The sequence below is a fragment of the Phyllosticta citribraziliensis genome, assembly GCF_038025025.1.
Source record: "Phyllosticta citribraziliensis strain CPC 17464 chromosome Unknown J3D65scaffold_4, whole genome shotgun sequence".
NCBI lineage: Eukaryota > Fungi > Ascomycota > Dothideomycetes > Botryosphaeriales > Phyllostictaceae > Phyllosticta > Phyllosticta citribraziliensis.
Window position 1 is genome coordinate 2,360,110 of NW_027117341.1, and position 18,519 is coordinate 2,378,628.

The 18,519-nt window shown below is 25.6% G+C and overlaps 1 protein-coding gene across 1 annotated transcript; it reads left to right on the plus strand.

Annotated features, from left to right (window-relative positions):
- Positions 1 to 11,898: 11,898 nt before the first annotated feature.
- J3D65DRAFT_535961 (uncharacterized protein) lies at positions 11,899 to 12,090 on the plus strand (the record flags this gene model as incomplete). The annotated part of the gene is made up of 1 exon (XM_066796706.1): positions 11,899 to 12,090. A coding segment is annotated over one exon (192 nt), but the record flags the coding sequence as incomplete, so codon positions are not given.
- Positions 12,091 to 18,519: the final 6,429 nt, after the last annotated feature.

Consider the following 18,519-nt stretch of genomic DNA (forward strand, 5'->3'; position numbering starts at 1 on the left):
AGATTCTAAGAAAAGTTCTAGGGAAGGTCTTCTCCTCTAATCTACTCTATTATAAGCCTTATTTATAGTCTTCCCTAATCTATAATAACTATATATAACTAGGATATTAGGCTAATAAGCTACTTAAGAGGGTCTACTTAGATATTAGTAGGCCTATTAAGTCTATTTTTACTAGTAACTAGATTAGTTATTAGTATTAGCTCCTTATTACTAATAATTTCTTATAGTACTATTAGGTCTACCTAATAGTCTATAAGTCTAATATCCTAGTAATATTTAGTAAGTAGTAAGTATAGGTAGAGAAGAAATTTTTATATAAGATTAGCTACGCGCGTTTAGATAATAGTAGTAAATTTATAGATAGTAATCTTAAAAAACTCTACTAAGCTATAGGTATTAAAATTAAGCTAACTATACCCTATAATTCTAAATAGAACGGTATAGCTAAGCATAGTATAAGGATATTATTTAAGTCTACTTATATAATACTATATAGTACTAACTTACCTAGCTATTATTTTAGAGAGGTTCTTAAGATAGCTACCTTTATTTTAAACTTCTATCTAACTTTAGTAAATAGGGATAAGTATCTATATTAGTACCTTCTTAGCCTCTTACTACTACTTTATATTCTATAGGTAGTAGGCTATATTTACTAGAAACTAGTACTAAGAGGGCCCTACCTTAAGAAGCTTAATAACTATAGTTAGAAGTACTTCCTTCTTAGATATAATAAGAGGAACTACTAGTACTATATATAGAACCTAGATAAGAAGGCTATTTAGAGTATATAAGACCTTAAGTTCTTTAAAGACTAGTTTTACTAAGGGGGAGAGGATATCCTACTAATAGTAGGTATTCTAGCTATAGCTAACTATCCTATAGTCTTAAAGTAACCTACTACCCTAATTAAGGGGAGGAAGAGATTAGTAATTATATTAATTAAGACCCCTATATTAGCTAGCTATATATCCCTTATTACTATAGAAGGTGACCTAAATAAAGAGAACTAGGTTATAGAACCTAACTATAACCTAGAGGATATATACTAGTAGATTACTAGGCTTAACTTAGTAGAGGATAATATAGGCTATATAGTAGTAGCCCTTATATATACCCTAGAGTATCTATAAGATAAGAGCTAGCTTATCCTAGCTATAGAGGTAGTAAAGACTATTAACCTTATAGAGCTAAAGAGCTATAAGATAGTAGTAACTTATTTAAAAAAGGATAAGTAGATTATATCTATTAAGAATAAGACTAACTCCTTACTAGAAAATAAGGTCTTTACTATATATTCCCTATTAAGGTACTAGAAGGTGCTTAGTAGTCATTTTATCTTTAAGATTAAGACTAAAACTAAGGGTAGTAAGAATAGGTATAAATTATACTAGGTTATTAGAGGCTTTAAATAATAGTATAGTATTAACTTTTAAGAAATATTTATATTAGTTATTAAACCTATAACCTATAAGGTGCTCTTTACTCTTACTAATATATTAGGCTAGGAAATTAATTAGATAGATATAAAGACTGCCTTTCTATATAGTCTTATTAATATAGAGGTATATATTAAGTTACCTCCTAACCTTAGGAAGAAGCACCTAGGTATAGTATATAAGCTAAAGAAGGTACTCTATAGCCTAAAGTAAGTACCTAAAATTTAGTTTAAGACCCTAAGTGCGGCACTCTATAAGCTTAGCTTCTTATATATTAGTAAGGACTATAGGGTCTTTACTAGATTAGATAGTATTATTATTATAGTATATATTAATAACCTGCTTATTATAGGTCCTAAAAGATTAGTAATTACTAGTATAAAGGGGTCTCTATTAGAATAGTTTAAGATATAGGATATAGGGCCTATAAGTTTCTACCTAGATATTAAGCTTAGTAGATACTAGATAAAATATAAAGATAGGAATAAACTTTCCCTTATCTAGTAAGTATATATAGTAAAGATCCTTTATAAGTTTAAAATAAGTAACTATAATCCTATTAGTATACTAATACTAGATAAGCCCTTAGTCCCTAGAGAAGAAGGGTATATAGCTAGGCCTAAACTAAAGAAGTAGTACTAATCTATAGTAGGCTTACTTATATACTTAATAATCTATATAAGGCCTAATATTACCTATATAGTCTTATAGTTAAGTAGGTTTACTATAAATCCTACTAATAAATATAAGAAGGCTATAAAGTATATCTTCTACTACCTATAGGGGACTAAGAATTAGGGACTAACCTTTAACTTATTAAAGAAGGAGTAGGGACTAGTAGGCTTTATAGATATAAATTAGGCCTATAATAATAACTAAAGGTTAATAGGTAGATATATCTTTAAGCTATTTAGAACTATAATCTCCTAGAGCTTAAAATAATAAGTAACTATAGCGCTATCATCTTATAAAGTAGAGTATATAGTAGAGATAGAGGTAGTAAAGGAAGCTATCTAGCTAAGATATCTATTATAGAACTTTAGTTTTAATAGAGATAAGTATATAGTAATTAGGAGAGATAACTATAGTACCCTATTAATAGTAATAAACCTAGTCTTCTACTTAAGGATAAAGTATATTAACATCTAATACTATTTTATATAGTAGAAGGTTAAAGAGGGTCTAGTATATATAGAATAGGTACTATTAGCTAAAAATCTAGTAGATATTATAACTAAACTACTAGGCGCCACTATCTTTATAAGGCTATATAAGGAGATTAGACTATAAGTTATTAGTAAGTAAGATAAAGGGGGAGTATAAGAATAGGACTATAAAGGAGCGGACTATAGATACTAATAGAGAAAAGATAGGACTATAGAAGAGCTTAGAATAGGATTATATTAGAGGAGGAGCTTAGTTAAGTAACTAGAGGAGAATCTAAGTCTTATAGAAGTTAGTATTAAGGAGGAGTATTAAAGGAAATAATACTAGTCCTATAGAGAATAAATAGAGTTTTATCCTAATTAGGAAGTATAGGTAAGGTCCGCCCCTAACTATATAGCCCTAATACTAGCCCCTATAAGGGGAGTAATCTATTACTTTTAATAAGAAATAGTATTCCTAAAAATATATCTTTATATCTCTAGTTATTCTATTATATATAGGCTAGAGTATCCTATCTACTAAGAAATAGAGTATCTAGTATAGTACTACTAGTTAGTATAAGGTTTATAGCTCTAAAAGATTAATTTTAGCTTTATTACTCCTATTCCTAGTAGTAGTTTTAGCTTAGATATAAATAGGAGATTAGGCTAGTATAGGGATAAGATAATAAGTAGTTCTAGAATCTTAGAAACTTATATTTCTATATAGTTTAGTAGTAATAATAAAAGCTAATAAAAGTATAATAAAAGTATAATAAAAGTATATATAAACTTAGTATCTTTAGTAGTAATAGAAGGTCTTATATTATTAGTATTATTAGTAGTAGATTAGCTAGTTATATACCTCCTTTTATAGTGACTTATAGAGAAGTACTACTATATAAATAAAGTCTTTTATACCTAGTTAAACTAATCTTTCCTAGATATTTAGTTATCTATCTATTTATACTTATTATTTATACCTAAGTCTTATACTACTTAGATAGCTTAATAGTAGCTAAATAGTAGTATATCTTAGTTAGTTTAGTAGTTATCTTAGTCCTATAATATAGAGCCTACTTATTTACTACTAGTTACTATCTCTTATACCTCTTCTAGTACTAGTATTTTAGCCGGCTAAGTAAGTATATTAGTAAGTAGCTAGTCCTACCTATACTACTATAGATATATTATAGATAAGTAGACTAAGGACCTACTAATATTCTAAATCTACTATAGTATCTATAAGTACTTAGTTATATTATACCCTTTAGTATAGCTAATAGCCCTAGTACCTAGTAATATCTAATTAATAAGTATTTATACTACTATCTTAGTAAGTAGATAACTATATATCTTAATAATATCCTTATTTATAGCTAAATACTTATAGATTACTAATAGTACGTCTAGGAGGTCCTTATATAGTTATAAGAGTATAGTTTATAAGTTAATATTAATAAGTATAAGTTCTATATCTAGGAAATATAGTTTTTAGGTATTATTATCTCTACTAATAGTATTTATATAGACCTATCTAAGATTAATATAATTATATCTTAGGAGTAGCCTATAATAGTAAAATAAATCTAGTCCTTCCTTAGTACTACTAATTTCTACTAGTAATTTATTAAGGACTATAGTAAAACTACTAGGCTATTAATATAGTTTATTTATAAAAATACTATCTAGTAGTAGACTAATACTAAATAATAGTTATTTAATAGTCTTAAGTATACCCTTATAGTAATACTAGTCCTTACTTACTTTAACCTAGCTTATAAGACTATTATAGAAATAGACTTATCTAATTAGACTAATAGTAGCCTAATCTTCTAATATAATAATAATAAATAATAGCTTTATCCTATTATATACTACTCTAAAATCCTAGTACTAGCTAAGCTTAACTATACTATCTATAATAAGAAGCTCCTAGCTATTATTTATACTATAAAATTATAGGAGCCTAATATTAAAGCTTACTAGATACTATTTATAGTACTTATAAATAACTAGATATTATAGTACTTTACTATAACTAAGTAGCTTACTTATTAGTAAGCCTACTAGGCTAAACTCCTCTCTAAATATAACTTTAAGATTATATACTACCCTAGCTATACTAATATTAAGGCTAATACTTTTACCTACTATAGGCCTAGAGAGAGACCTTAGAAAAATAAAGATTAATTATATAACTTATTATATAACTTAGTAAAAGGTCTAGCTTTTCTAAATTACCTTCTTTAGAAACTCTACTTTAAGCCCTCTAGGTATTTTTATTTATAGTACTCTTCTATAGATATCTCTTTAAAAATTTCTTTTACTTATATCTCTTTATAAAGACTAACTTTTAATTTCTCTAAAATAGTATAGAGTTTTATCATAACTCTTTTAGGTTTAAATAAGTAGAGAGGATTCTTTTAAGAAGTAAAATTACTTTATACCTAAGGTAAGAAGTTATTTCTATAGAAAGAGTAAATTAAATTCTACTCCCCTTCTCTAGACTAGTTCTATAAAGCCTAACTATATACTTCTTCCTTAATTCCTACGCGTTATATAATATTAGTAAGCCTAAGGTAGTCTTTAAGCTAAGTCTACTCTACTATCTTATACTACTATCTATAAGATACCCCTACTACTAATAACTCCTAGTACTAATTATAATCCTAAACTCTACTCCTAGCTAATAAACTCTCTACTAGTATATATAAAGACTAGGAGCTAGTACCTATAGATACTATTAATAATAATAAACTATTTATAAGTTATTACCTACTAGCTACTAATATAATAGATAATACTATAATAAATAACTAGAGGTACTATACTAATAAGCTAGACTTATCCTTTACTATTAATAGATACTAGAATATCTTTATAGATAGCTATATTATTATTCTAAAAGAACTTAGACCTCTCCTTATCTAGTATATCTATAAATAGCTACTTACTAGCTAACCTAGCTAAAACTAGCTATATAACTTATTAGCCCTATATTTCTAGTTTCTATATCTTATCTTACTTATTACCTAAGTTATTAATAACTATTCTATCTATATCTATATCTATAAGGCTTACCTAGCTATTTTAGGCTATCTATAGCTACTACTAATTCTATTATAGCCCTTATAATATATTACTATAGACTTTATTAGCCTACTATCTTATAGTAAGAATATAGATACTATCTTAGTTATATATAACTATTTTAGTAAGATATATAACTTTATTACTATAGATACTATAAATAATAGAATAACTACTAAAGCTATAGCTTATATACCTATAGACTATATCTTTACTATCTATAGCTTCCCTCTCTCTATTATCTTAGACTATAGTAACTAGTTTATCTCTTACCTATAGGAAGGCCTTACTTATATTATTAGTATTAGTCTAAAGCTATCTATAAACTAATAGCTAGACTAAATAAGCTAATTAGGACCTTAAGAACTACTTAAGATAATTTATTAGGTTCTATTAAGATAACTAATAGCTACTACTATCTATTATCTAGTTTATAACTAATAGTATACTATATAAGAGCCTCTATAACTACTCCCCTTTTTATATTTATTATAGCTATAAGCTATAATCTAATTTTAATACTAAAGTAGCTACTTATAGTATATATAGACTAATTATAGATACCTATTTTCTATAACTATAAACTACCTAAGCTATTACCTATACTATATAATAGGTATAGGATAAAACTAAGTATAGTCTTATAGTTATATAATAATAAATAGCTATCTAAGCTAACTACTAGTATTAGTATTACCTTATTAAACTAGATAAATATATATATATATCTATATAGATTATATATATATACTCTATAGCTATCCTACTATACTTTAATTTTATAATAATAGACTATATTAAGTTACTAATATCTATAGTAACTAGGCTATATTATAACTACCTACTAGTTTATATACCTATAATAAATTTAATATCTTATACCTTATTATTACTAGTAATAATTTATTACCTAGCTAATAACTAGCTACTAGACTAGCCCTATAAGATAATAATAATAAGAATAAGGATACTAATTAGATAGTAGAGGAGGTTATAAGCTACTAGATATTAGCTAATAGGAGGCTCTTATTTAAAATAAACTATATTATCTATCCTCTAGACCTAGTATTTTATAATATAGATAATAGTAAGTTTAATACTATATATAATTTTATCCTAATATATTATAAGTAGTACCTAGGCCTATAACTACTAACTAGATAGATAAATAACTAAGTAATAAGGATATTACTTATTAGGGAGGGATAGATAGTATTATATATATACTACTATACTATACTACTTATATTTTATATTTTATAGTATTTACTACTTATATATATACTAGCCTTATTTAGTTAGCCTAGGAGTAGATAGTTATTCTATTTAGACTATATAATAACTACTCTTACTCCTTACCTATTAATTATTAGTAGTCTATATTAATTTATTCTACTAGATACTATAATACCTCTCTACTAGCCCTCTAGTTACCCTACTATAATAAAAATAAGATAAGAATTTTAGATTTTAGAAAATCTATTAAATCTAGATAAATATAATTTTATCTAGTTAATATAAATTTAAGTAATAGAAGTATAGATAAAATAAAAGAAAATAGTCTAGGCTTTTTATAAAATATTAATAAATCTAGTATAGGGAAAGAATTTAAAAATCTAGCTAAATACTATTAGGATAGTATCTTATTAAGTACCCTTTAATATAATTTAGCTTTCTCTATAAATATATAATAGATATTAAAGAGTAGCTATAATCTAGACCTCTTATATACCCTCCTTTCTAAATTTCTATTAAGAAAGAGATAGTAAAGAGTTTATAGCTAAATACTATTAAAGTAGCTACTTACTAGGTACTCTTTAATATAGTTCTACTTCTTCTATAAGTATATTATAAATAGTAGAGGGTAGTTATAGCCTAGATAAGGTATCTAGACTTCTTTCTAAGAAGAGTAAGACTTTTTAAGCTCCTCTTTATTTCTAATTAAATACTAATAGGGTAGCTACTTACTTAATACCTTTTAATATAGTTTTACTCCCTCTATAAGTATATAATAAGTAGTAGGGGATATATATATAGTAAATATATATAGTAAAGGTATATAAATATTAAAGAAATATAGTAAAGGTATATATAGTAAAGGTATATATAGTAAAGGTATATATAGTAAAGGTATATATAGTAAAGGTATATATAGTAAAGATATATATAGTAAAGGTATATATAGTAAAGGTATATATATTTATTTATTTAGTTTAATATCTCTCTTTAATCTAAGACTATAAGAGATAAGGATAGCTACCCTAGTAGTACCTAAATAGCTAATATAGTATATAGCCTAATAGGTTAAAACTATATTAGGTATATATATAGCTTTTCCTTCTTAGGTAGTTTTTAGTAGTTATAATTAGACCTTTTTAGGATAAGCCCTTATAAGAAAATTATTAAATTAGTAATATTAGTATAAATAAGTAAAGACTAAGTAAGTATAAAGTTATAAAGGAAATAGTAAGGGTTTATAGGTATAGGAATAAGATATATAAAGATATATATATATATATCTTTATAACTCCTTAACCCTACTATATAGTAGGTTCTCTTTTAATAAACTACTATTTAGTAGCTATATTAGTATTTTTAATAAATACTAGTATAGCCTTTATAGTTTCTAAATTTTTTAAATAATATTTTTATACTTAGAGAGGGGATATACTCTCTTAATAAGTTTTATTAGTCCTTATACTCCTTATAGAATAGTAGATAGTATAAGGGGGTTTCTTTAAGACTTCTATACCTATATCTCTTTATTTATTTAGTTTAATATCCCTCTTAAGTCTTAGGCTATAAGTAACTAGAATAGCTATCTTAATAGGATTAATATTACCTATAGATTAAATATCCTAGTAGGCTAAAACTATATTAGGTATATATATATATATATATATATATATAGCTTTTCCTTCTTAGGTAGTTTTATTTATTTATTTAGTTTAATATCCCTTTTAAGTTAAAGACTATAAGAGATAAGGATAGATATCCTAGGCTATCTAGGTTACTTCTATAATATATAGCCTATTAGATTAAAACTATATTAGGTATATATATATAGCTACTCCTTCTTAGTAGAGTTTTAATAATTATAATTAGATATTTTAGGCTAAGCCCTTATATAAAATTTATAAAAATAGTAATTTATATAGAAATAAGTAAAAACTAAAATAATTTTAATTTATAAAGGAAAAGGTAATATTTTATATATAGGGGAGTAAGATATATAAAGATATATAAAGATATATAAAGATATATAAAGATATATAAAGATATATAAAGATATATAAAGATATATAAAGATATATAAAGATATATAAAGATATATAAAGATATATAAAGATATATAAAGATATATAAAGATATATATATATATATATATATATATATATATTTATAACTCCTTTACCCTACTATATAGGGGGTTCTCTTTTAATATACCTCTATTTAGTAGCTATATTAGTATTTTTAATTAAGCTAGGGTAGCCCTTATATTTTCTAAATTTTTAAATAGGTTTTTAATTCTTAGGGAGGGAGTATCCTTTCTTAGTAATTTCTATTAGTCTTTATAGTACCTATAAGATAGTAGGAGGTATAATAGGGTTTCTTTAAAATTATAAAATCTATATATACTAGTAGGAGACTATTTTATAAGTAATAAGTAGGATTTAAAGTAGCTATATCCTATTTTTAGCTAGTAAAAAGCTAAGGCTATAGTTCTTAGTATTCCTATAGATATTCTTAGCTTATAGCTAGGCTTAGTTATATAAATACTATAGTAGTAGGAGGTATTATTAGATTTAGCTTATACCTTATCTATAATAGCTTACTAGTCCTATATAATAGTATCCTTTATATATAAGCCTATAAGTACTAGAGCTTTAAGGTAATTTTTTAACTCCTTATTATTTACTTCCTTAGCTAAGGAGTTAGTTAATTTATTTCTATATATATCTATATAGCTTAGTACCTATTATAGTACTACTAGTAATTACTTATTAGTAGATAAAGGTATAAGAAGTTAGTCTATATAAGAGGGCTTAATTAAATAGAATATTAAAGATAGCTATCTAGAAGGAGAGAAACTATCTCTTTATAAAATCCCTTCTTTATACTTTCTAGAGAAAACTAAATAAGTAAGGACTAAATAAATAATTATATAATTAATAAAAAGTTAAAGAGATACTAGAAAGAAAGAAAAAAGAAATAAAAGAAGAAATATAATATTAGATTAGGAATTTAGAGAAGAATATATTAGATTAAGGGGTCCTATCTCTATAGTCCTAGCTTTAGAATTTTCTTAGTTATAGGGTAGTACTAAGGGTAGACTAATTAATAATATTTATATATTTTAATTAAAAATAGTAAGTTAAAAGAATAAAATATAAAATATACCTACTTTCTATCTATTTTCTAGCTTTTTATTTATACCTTTCTACCTCTTATCCTTTATATAAGGATTAATAGTTAGTCTTAGGGTTTATAATAAGGTAGATATTAGTAGGTTAGTTATTATTAGGTATTAGCCTTAGGCTATAATAGCTAGGGGTAGCCTAAGGCTACTATCTTATATAATTATATAGTACTAGGTTTACCTATACTTATATAGATATATATACTAGTATACTATCTATTATAATACTTAGTATACCTTAGCTAGGAACTATAGCTTATATAGGTAGCTAAGATAGTATAGTTATATAACTATATACTTATTACTAGTATAGGTATTTAGCTATAAGTATAATACCTATTCTAGTATAGATAGAACTAGCTACTTACTAATATACTTACTTAGCTAGCTAAAATACTAGAACTAGAAGAGGTATAAGAGATAGTAACTAGTAGTAAATAAGTAGGTTCTATAGGATAAGACTAAAACTACTTTAAACTAACTAAGATTAGCTACTATATAGCCTTTATCTTACTATTTAAGTAGTATAAAACTTAAAAATAAATAATAGGTATAAATAAATAAATAACTAAGTAGTTATTAGATAATAGTTTAACTAAGTATAAAAGACTTTATTTATATAAGTAGTATCTCTCTATAAGTAGCTATAAAAGGAGGTATATAACTAGCTAATCTACTATTAAAAATACTAATAATATAAGACCTTCTATTACTACTAAAGATGCTAAGTTCTCCTATACTTTTATTAGCTATTATTATTACTACTAAATCATGTAGAACTATAATTTCCTAAGATTCTAGAGCTATCTATAGTTTTATTATTACGCTAGCCTAATCTTCTACTTATACTAGAGCTAAAATCGCCGCTAGGGATAGGAGTAATAATGCTAAAAAATAACCTTCTAGAGCTATAAAAATAGTACTAACTAGTAGTACTATACTTATACTAGACCTTATAGCCTAGTATATTACCCCTATTATAAATTACCTATATAAGCCCTAGGACCTACTCCTAGAGCTATTATATTATTAGTATAGTAGTAATAATAGGTAGTTTATTATTATTATTGCCTACTAGGGTAATAGATTAGCTAGATAATAGGCTAGTAGTAGCTAACTACTAGCTAGCTATTAGTATAGTTTAGGAGGTAGCTAATAGCTTAGTACTACTAGTAGACTAGCTACTCTTAGCTATTATATAGGTTCCTAACTATATTATATAATAAGATAATATGTCTCTATTATAACTAGAGCTATATTAGCTTATAATCTTCCTTACTAGCCTTATCTAAGACTATAACTATAAGTAATAATAATACCTAGAGCTTCTAGTATATCTAAAGATATATCCTAATACTATTTAGGGTATAATTAAAGTAAGAAAACTTTTTAGTAAGGGATAGATAATAAGTCTTATCCTCTTATAAGTAGTAAGAGACCTATTAATAGTATTATAGTACCTAGTAGAGTAAATTAATATAGACTACTAATAATTAATAGGTAGGGAGTAAGAGTAGTTATTATATAGCATATATAGAATAACTATCTACTCCTAGGCTAGCTATAAACAGCTAGTATATATATAAGTAGTAAATACTAAGTGCTAATTACTATAAAATATAAACTACGCGCGCTATACTACGCGTAATAGTAGCCTAAATTAGAAGATAGACCCTATCTAGAACCTATTAAGTACTTTTATTTTCTACCCTAGGGAAAATCCCTTCTATTCTATTATAGGATTAGCTCTCTTAATAAAGAGGAAGCCTATTAGGAGTATATATACCTTAATAATTAAAGAAGGAGTCCTAATACTACTTATATTTATACTAATACCTCAAGTCTTCCTAGTAGTAAAGGTATAGGTATAGGCTTAGTTATACTACCTAATAACCTTATTAGTAGTAGGTCTAAGTCCTTAAATATAGAGAACTCTAACCTAGTATATAATAGGGAATTAGAGGGTATTACTAAGGTATTTAAATATACTAGTAGAAATATAAAAAATAGATATATATTAATAACTAGGCTACTATATATATAATAATTAATCCTTTTAATAATCTAGGATAGTCCTAGTAATTAAGAGTCCTAGATATAGCTAAACTAGCTATATCTAGAGGTACTTCTATTATACTAGAATAGGTACTAAGCTATATAGATATATATAGAGATAAATTAGCTAATTCCTTAGCTAAGGAAGTAACTAATAAGGAGCCTAAAAATTACCCTAAAGCTCTAGTACTTATAGGCTTAGATATAAAGGATACTATTATATAGGACTAGTAAGCTATTATAGATAAGGTAAAAGCTAAATCTAATAATACCTCCTCCTACTATAGTACTTATATAACTAGGCCTAGCTATAAGCTTAGGGTATCTATAGAAATACTAAGAACTATAGCCTTAGCTTTTTATTAGCTAAAAATAGGATATAGATTCTTTAAAACCTATTTATAATATATTAAATAGTCTCCTACTAGTATATATAGGTATAGTAGTCTTAAGAAAACTCCTATATACCTCCTACTACCTTATAGGGAGTAAAGAGAATAAAGAAAATTACTTAAAGAAGATATCCCCTCTCTAAGTATTAAAAAACCTACCTAAAAACTTAGAAACTATAAAGGCTACCATATTAGCCTTTATTAAAAAGACTAATATAGCTACTAAATAGTAGTATATTAAAAGAGAACCTACTATATAGTAGGGTTAGAGAGTTATAGGTATATATATATATATATATATATATATCTTTATACATCTTACTCCTATACCTATAAAACCTAATCTTTTCCTTTAAAAACCTATACTCCTTTAGTTTTTACTTATTTCTACTAATATTACTAGTTTTATAATTTTCCTATAAGGGCTAGGCCTAAAATATCTAATTATAACTACTTAAAAAATACCTAGGAAAGAAGGCGATATATATACTCCTAATATGGTTATAACCTAATAGGATATATATTATATAAGCTATATAGAACTACTAGTGTGGGCGGGACCAGCTACTTACTAACACGCTTACTTAGCCGGCTAAAATACTAGTACTAGAAGAGGCGTAAGAGATAGTAACTAGTAATAAATAAGTAGGCTTTATAGGATAGGAATAAAATAACTACTAAACTAACTAAAATAAGCACCTATCTAGCCATCATTTTATCATCTAAGTAGTATAAAACTTAGGTGTAAATAAAAAGTGTAAATAAATAAATAACTAGGTATTTAGTAGATAATAGTTTAACTAAGTACTAGAGACTTTATTCATATAAGTAGTGTCTCTTTATAAGTGGCTATAAAAGGGGGTATATAACTAGCTAATCTACTACTAAAAACACTAATAATATAAAACCTCCTATTACTACTAAAGATGCTAAGTTTACTTATACTTTTATTAGCTATTATTATTACTACTAAACCGCGTAGAACTATATCTTCCTAGCATTCTAGAGCCGCCTATAGTCTTATTATTATGCTAGACTAATCTCCTACTTATATTAGAGCTAAAATTACAGCTATAAATAGGAATAATAATTGCTAAGAATAACCTTTAAAAGCCGTAAAAACTATGCCGGCTAGTAGTACTATACTAGGTTAGCCATCCTTATCTCTTATAGTCTTAGACTTAAGAGGGACGTTAAACTAAATAAATAAATAAATAAAATACTATAGGAGGTAGAACTAATTAATAATAATATATTTAGTATACTAGATATTAGATAAAACCTTATTTTATAAGGTTTATTAGTATAATAGGCTTTATATATTCTTACTTTATTATATAGCCCCTCTAGGGTCTAAGTTAGTAGCCTATCACCCTAGCTTAGGCTATTTCTCTTTTAGGGTTAGGTAAGTATTAGTATTATAGAAGTATAAAATAGTAGTAGATTTACTACTCTACTAGACTATAATAGCATTTATTATCTTCTTAATTTCATTATAGTATATCTATATCTTCTTAAATTTTATTCTTAGTATATCTATATCTTCTTAATTTTATTAAAGTATAAATATATCTTCTTAGTTTTTTAGAGTAATAATATATCTTCTTAATTCTTATAGAGTAAGAATAGATAGTAAGACTATAGAAACTCTCTTTATAAGTTTTAATATTATATATTTCTTTATTTAGTTTAATATTCCTTATAAGTCTAGTAATATAAGAGATAAGAATAGCTTATATATTATATAGTCTATTAGATTAAACCCTTATTATATATCTATATATAGCATTTTCTTTTACTAAGAAGTATTTTTAATAGTTATAATTAGATATTTTAGGCCTGCGCTTATAGTAAAATTACTAACTTAGTATAGGTAGTAATAAGTAAAACCTAAATAAGTATAAAGTTATAAAGAAGAGTATAGAGCTTTATAGATAGGAGAGTAAGATAAATAAAGATATATTTATATTTCTAGAATAGGCTTCTAATATGTAACCTATATTTAGAATAAAGGTATTTATACTATTTAATAGTATACTCTAGTTTATTATTATAACTTAGCCTAGTCGTAATTATAATAGAAAACTCTTAGTATTAAGATACTATATAAGCTAAAACCTTTAGATATAGCTAGGCTATACTATAACCTAGGCTAGAGACTTACTATAACCTATAGAAACCTAGACTACTAGTAGTACTTACTTATATAACTAAAATAAGCCCTCCTAGAGCCCTAATAAATTAATAAACCTTCCTCTTTATTAATAAGAAATAACTAGTAGGCGGTTAGTTTTAACTATATATTATAATTAGAATCCTTTCTAGTTATATAATAGGTATAATATAGTAATAATACTATCATCTTATATTACCTACCTCTCTTATAGTACTAAAGTAATTACTTATTAGTAGATAAGGGCATAAGAGGTAGTCTATATAAGAGGGCTTAATTATATAGAATATAAAAGATAGCTCTCTAGGAGGAGAAAGGCTATCTCTTTATAGAATCCCTTCTTATACTTTCTAGAGAGAACTAAGAGAGTAAGGACTAAACTAATAATTATATAATTAATAAAAAGGTAAGGAATAGCTAGAAAGAATAAAAAAAGGAATAAAGGAAGAAATTAAATATTAGGTTAGGAATTTAGGGAAGAATATATTAGGTTAAGAGTCCTATCCCTATAGTCCTAGCTTTAGAATTTCCTTAGTAGCTTAGTATTACTTAGTATAGGCTAGTAGCTAGTAGCATAGCTAAGGTAGCATAGTTATATAATTATATAATTATATAATAATTATAGGCGTAGGTATTATTTAGCTATAAGTATAATATCCCTTCTCCTAACCTTCCTAAAACTTAAAGGAGGACTCTAGGTATAAAGTAGAGCTACTTATTTACTTAGACTAGATAGCTATCTTTATTTTCTTATAATTAATACTCCTATATAGACCTCTACTAATTTAACTTATACCTAATTATTTACCTCTTTACACTTATATTAATAATTAATAATTATATGCTCTTATTCTTAATCTCTTATTACCTAGTTCTAGCCTACTAAGTAGGCGATCTATTAGCTTATAATATTTATATTAGTAACTATAAAATAGATATTACTCTTATCTAGTTAGAGGGCTATAAGAATTATTAGAAGCTTATTACTATTAAACTATAAGTATGTTTAAATATATATGTAACTATCTCTTTAACTTATTATATACTAAAAAATAAAGAAAATTAAATTAAGGTATAGTAGTTTTTATAAATAAAAAGAAGTATTTATTTATATATTTAATAGGAAAGTTCTCTCTAAGGTTTACTAAGAAAAGTATACTATATAAATTAGTACTAGCCCCCCCCCTCCTTAGTACCGCCCCTCTAGATATAACGGCCTCACCCCCTAGTAGGTATTATAGAGTTAACTTTTATTAGCACCCTACCCCTATATACTAAGAGAGCCCTATTTAGGAGTAAGAATTATAGCACCTATCTAGTATTACTACCTTACCTAAAAACCTCTAAAGTAGAGTAGGCCCCCTTAGCGCCCTAGGGCGGTAGTACTAATTTATATAGTATAGAGAATATTATTAGGTACTTTCTACTTTATATATACTATATAGACTTATTTTTATTAACTAAAAATATTAATAATTTTTTTAGCTTTTATAAGTTTACCATATTAATAAAAAAGGAAGTTTTATAAATTACTAGCTTTAAATAGACGGCCTTTAGTACTAAATATACTAATAAGCTATCTTTAAATCTACTTAGTATAGTCTATACTATTAGCTATAAAGATAACTAGAGACTATAAGATAACTAAGCTAAACTAGTAAACTAGAGTTTTATCCTAAGCTATATTAGCTACTATTTCTAGAAGATAAGTTAGTAGATATAAATAGTTATATAGCTTAAGCTATATTTTAACTATTTATTTATTTAGTTTAACGTCCCTCTTAAGTCTAAGACTATAAGAGATGAGGATGGCTATCCTAGTAGTTCTATATAGCTTATATATTATATAACCTATTATAGGCGGGACTAGCTACTTACTAATATACTTACTTAGCCGGCTAGAATACTAGCACTAGAAGAGGCGTGAGAGATAGTAACTAGTAGTAAATAAGTAGGCTTTATAGGATAGAAATAAAATAACTACTAAACTAACTAAAATAAGCTACTATCTAGCTATCATTTTATTATCTAAGTAGTGTAAAACTCAGGTGTAAATAATAAGTAAAAATAAATAAATAACCTAGTATTTAGTAGATAATAGTTTAACTAAGTGCTAAAGACTTTATTTATACTAGTAGTGCCTCTTAATAAGTAGCTATAAAAGGGGGTATATAACTAGCTAATCTACTATTAAAAATGCTAATAATATAAAACCTCCTATTACTACTAAAGATGCTAAGTTCACTTATACTTTTATTAGCTATTATTATTACTACTAAACCGCGCAGAACTATATCTTTCTAGTATTCTAGAGCCGCCTATAGTCTTATTATCACGCTAGACTAATCTCCTACTTATATTAGAGCTAAAATTATAGCCGTGAATAGGAATAATAATTGCTAAGAATAACCTTTAGAAGCTATAAAAACTATGCTGGCCAGTAGTGCCATACTATTAGGTTATAACTATATTAGGAGTATATATATATATATATATCGCCGGTCCTTCTTAGGGATTTTTTTTAGTAGTTATAATTAGATATTTTAGGCCTAGCACTTATAGAAAAATTACTAAACTAGTAATATAAGTAGAAATAAGTAAAAGCTAAAGGAGTATAGGTTTATAAAGGAAAAGATTAGGTTTTATAGGTAGGGGAGTAAGATATATATATATATATATATATATATACCTATAACTCTCTAACCCCACTATATAGTAGGTTCTCTTTTAATATACTACTATTTAGTAGCTATATTAGTCTTTTTAGTAGCCTTTATAGTTTCTAAGTTTTTAGGTAGGTTTTTTAATACTTAGGGAGGGGATATCTTCTCTAAATAATTTTCTTTATTCTCTTTACTTCTTATAAGATAGTAGGAGGTATATAGGAGTTTTCTTAAGACTACTATACTTATATATACTAGTAGGAGACTATTTAATATATTATAAATAGGCTTTAAAGAATCTATATCCTATTTTTAGCTAATAAAAAGCTAAGGCTATAGTTCTTAGTATTTCTATAGATACCCTAAGCTTATAGCTAGGCCTAGTTATATAAGTACTATAGTAGGAGGAGGTATTATTAGATTTAGCTTTTACCTTATCTATAATAGCTTATTAGTCCTATATAATAGTATCCTTTATATCTAAGCCTATAAGTACTAGAGCTTTAGGGTAATTTTTAGGCTCCTTATTAGTTACTTCCTTAGCTAAGGAATTAGCTAATTTATCTCTATATATATCTATATAGCTTAGTACCTATTCTAGTACTATAGATATACCTCTAGATATAACTAGTTTAGCTATATCTAGGACTCTTAATTACTAGGACTATTCTAGATTATTAGAAGGATTAATTATCCTATATATAGTAGCCTAGTTATTAATATATATCTATTTTTTATATTTCTACTAGTATATTTAAATACCTTAGTAATACCCTCTAATTCCCTATTATATACTAGGTTAGAGTACTCTATATTTAAGGACTTAGACCTACTACTAATAAGGTTATTAGGTAGTATAACTAAGCCTATACCTATACCTTTACTACTAGGGAGACTAGAGGTATTAGTATAAATATAAGTAGTATTAGAACTCCCTCTTTAACTATTAAGGTCTTAGTACTCCTAGTAAGTACTCTCTTTATTAAAAGAACTAATCCTATAAGAGAATAGTAGTGATTTTCCCTAGGGTAGAAAATAAAAGTATTTAATAGGTTCTAGATAGGGCCTATTTCCTAAATTAATACTTTTATATATATATTCTAGCTAGGTTAGTCTCCTAGGTCTATTCTCTATAGAAT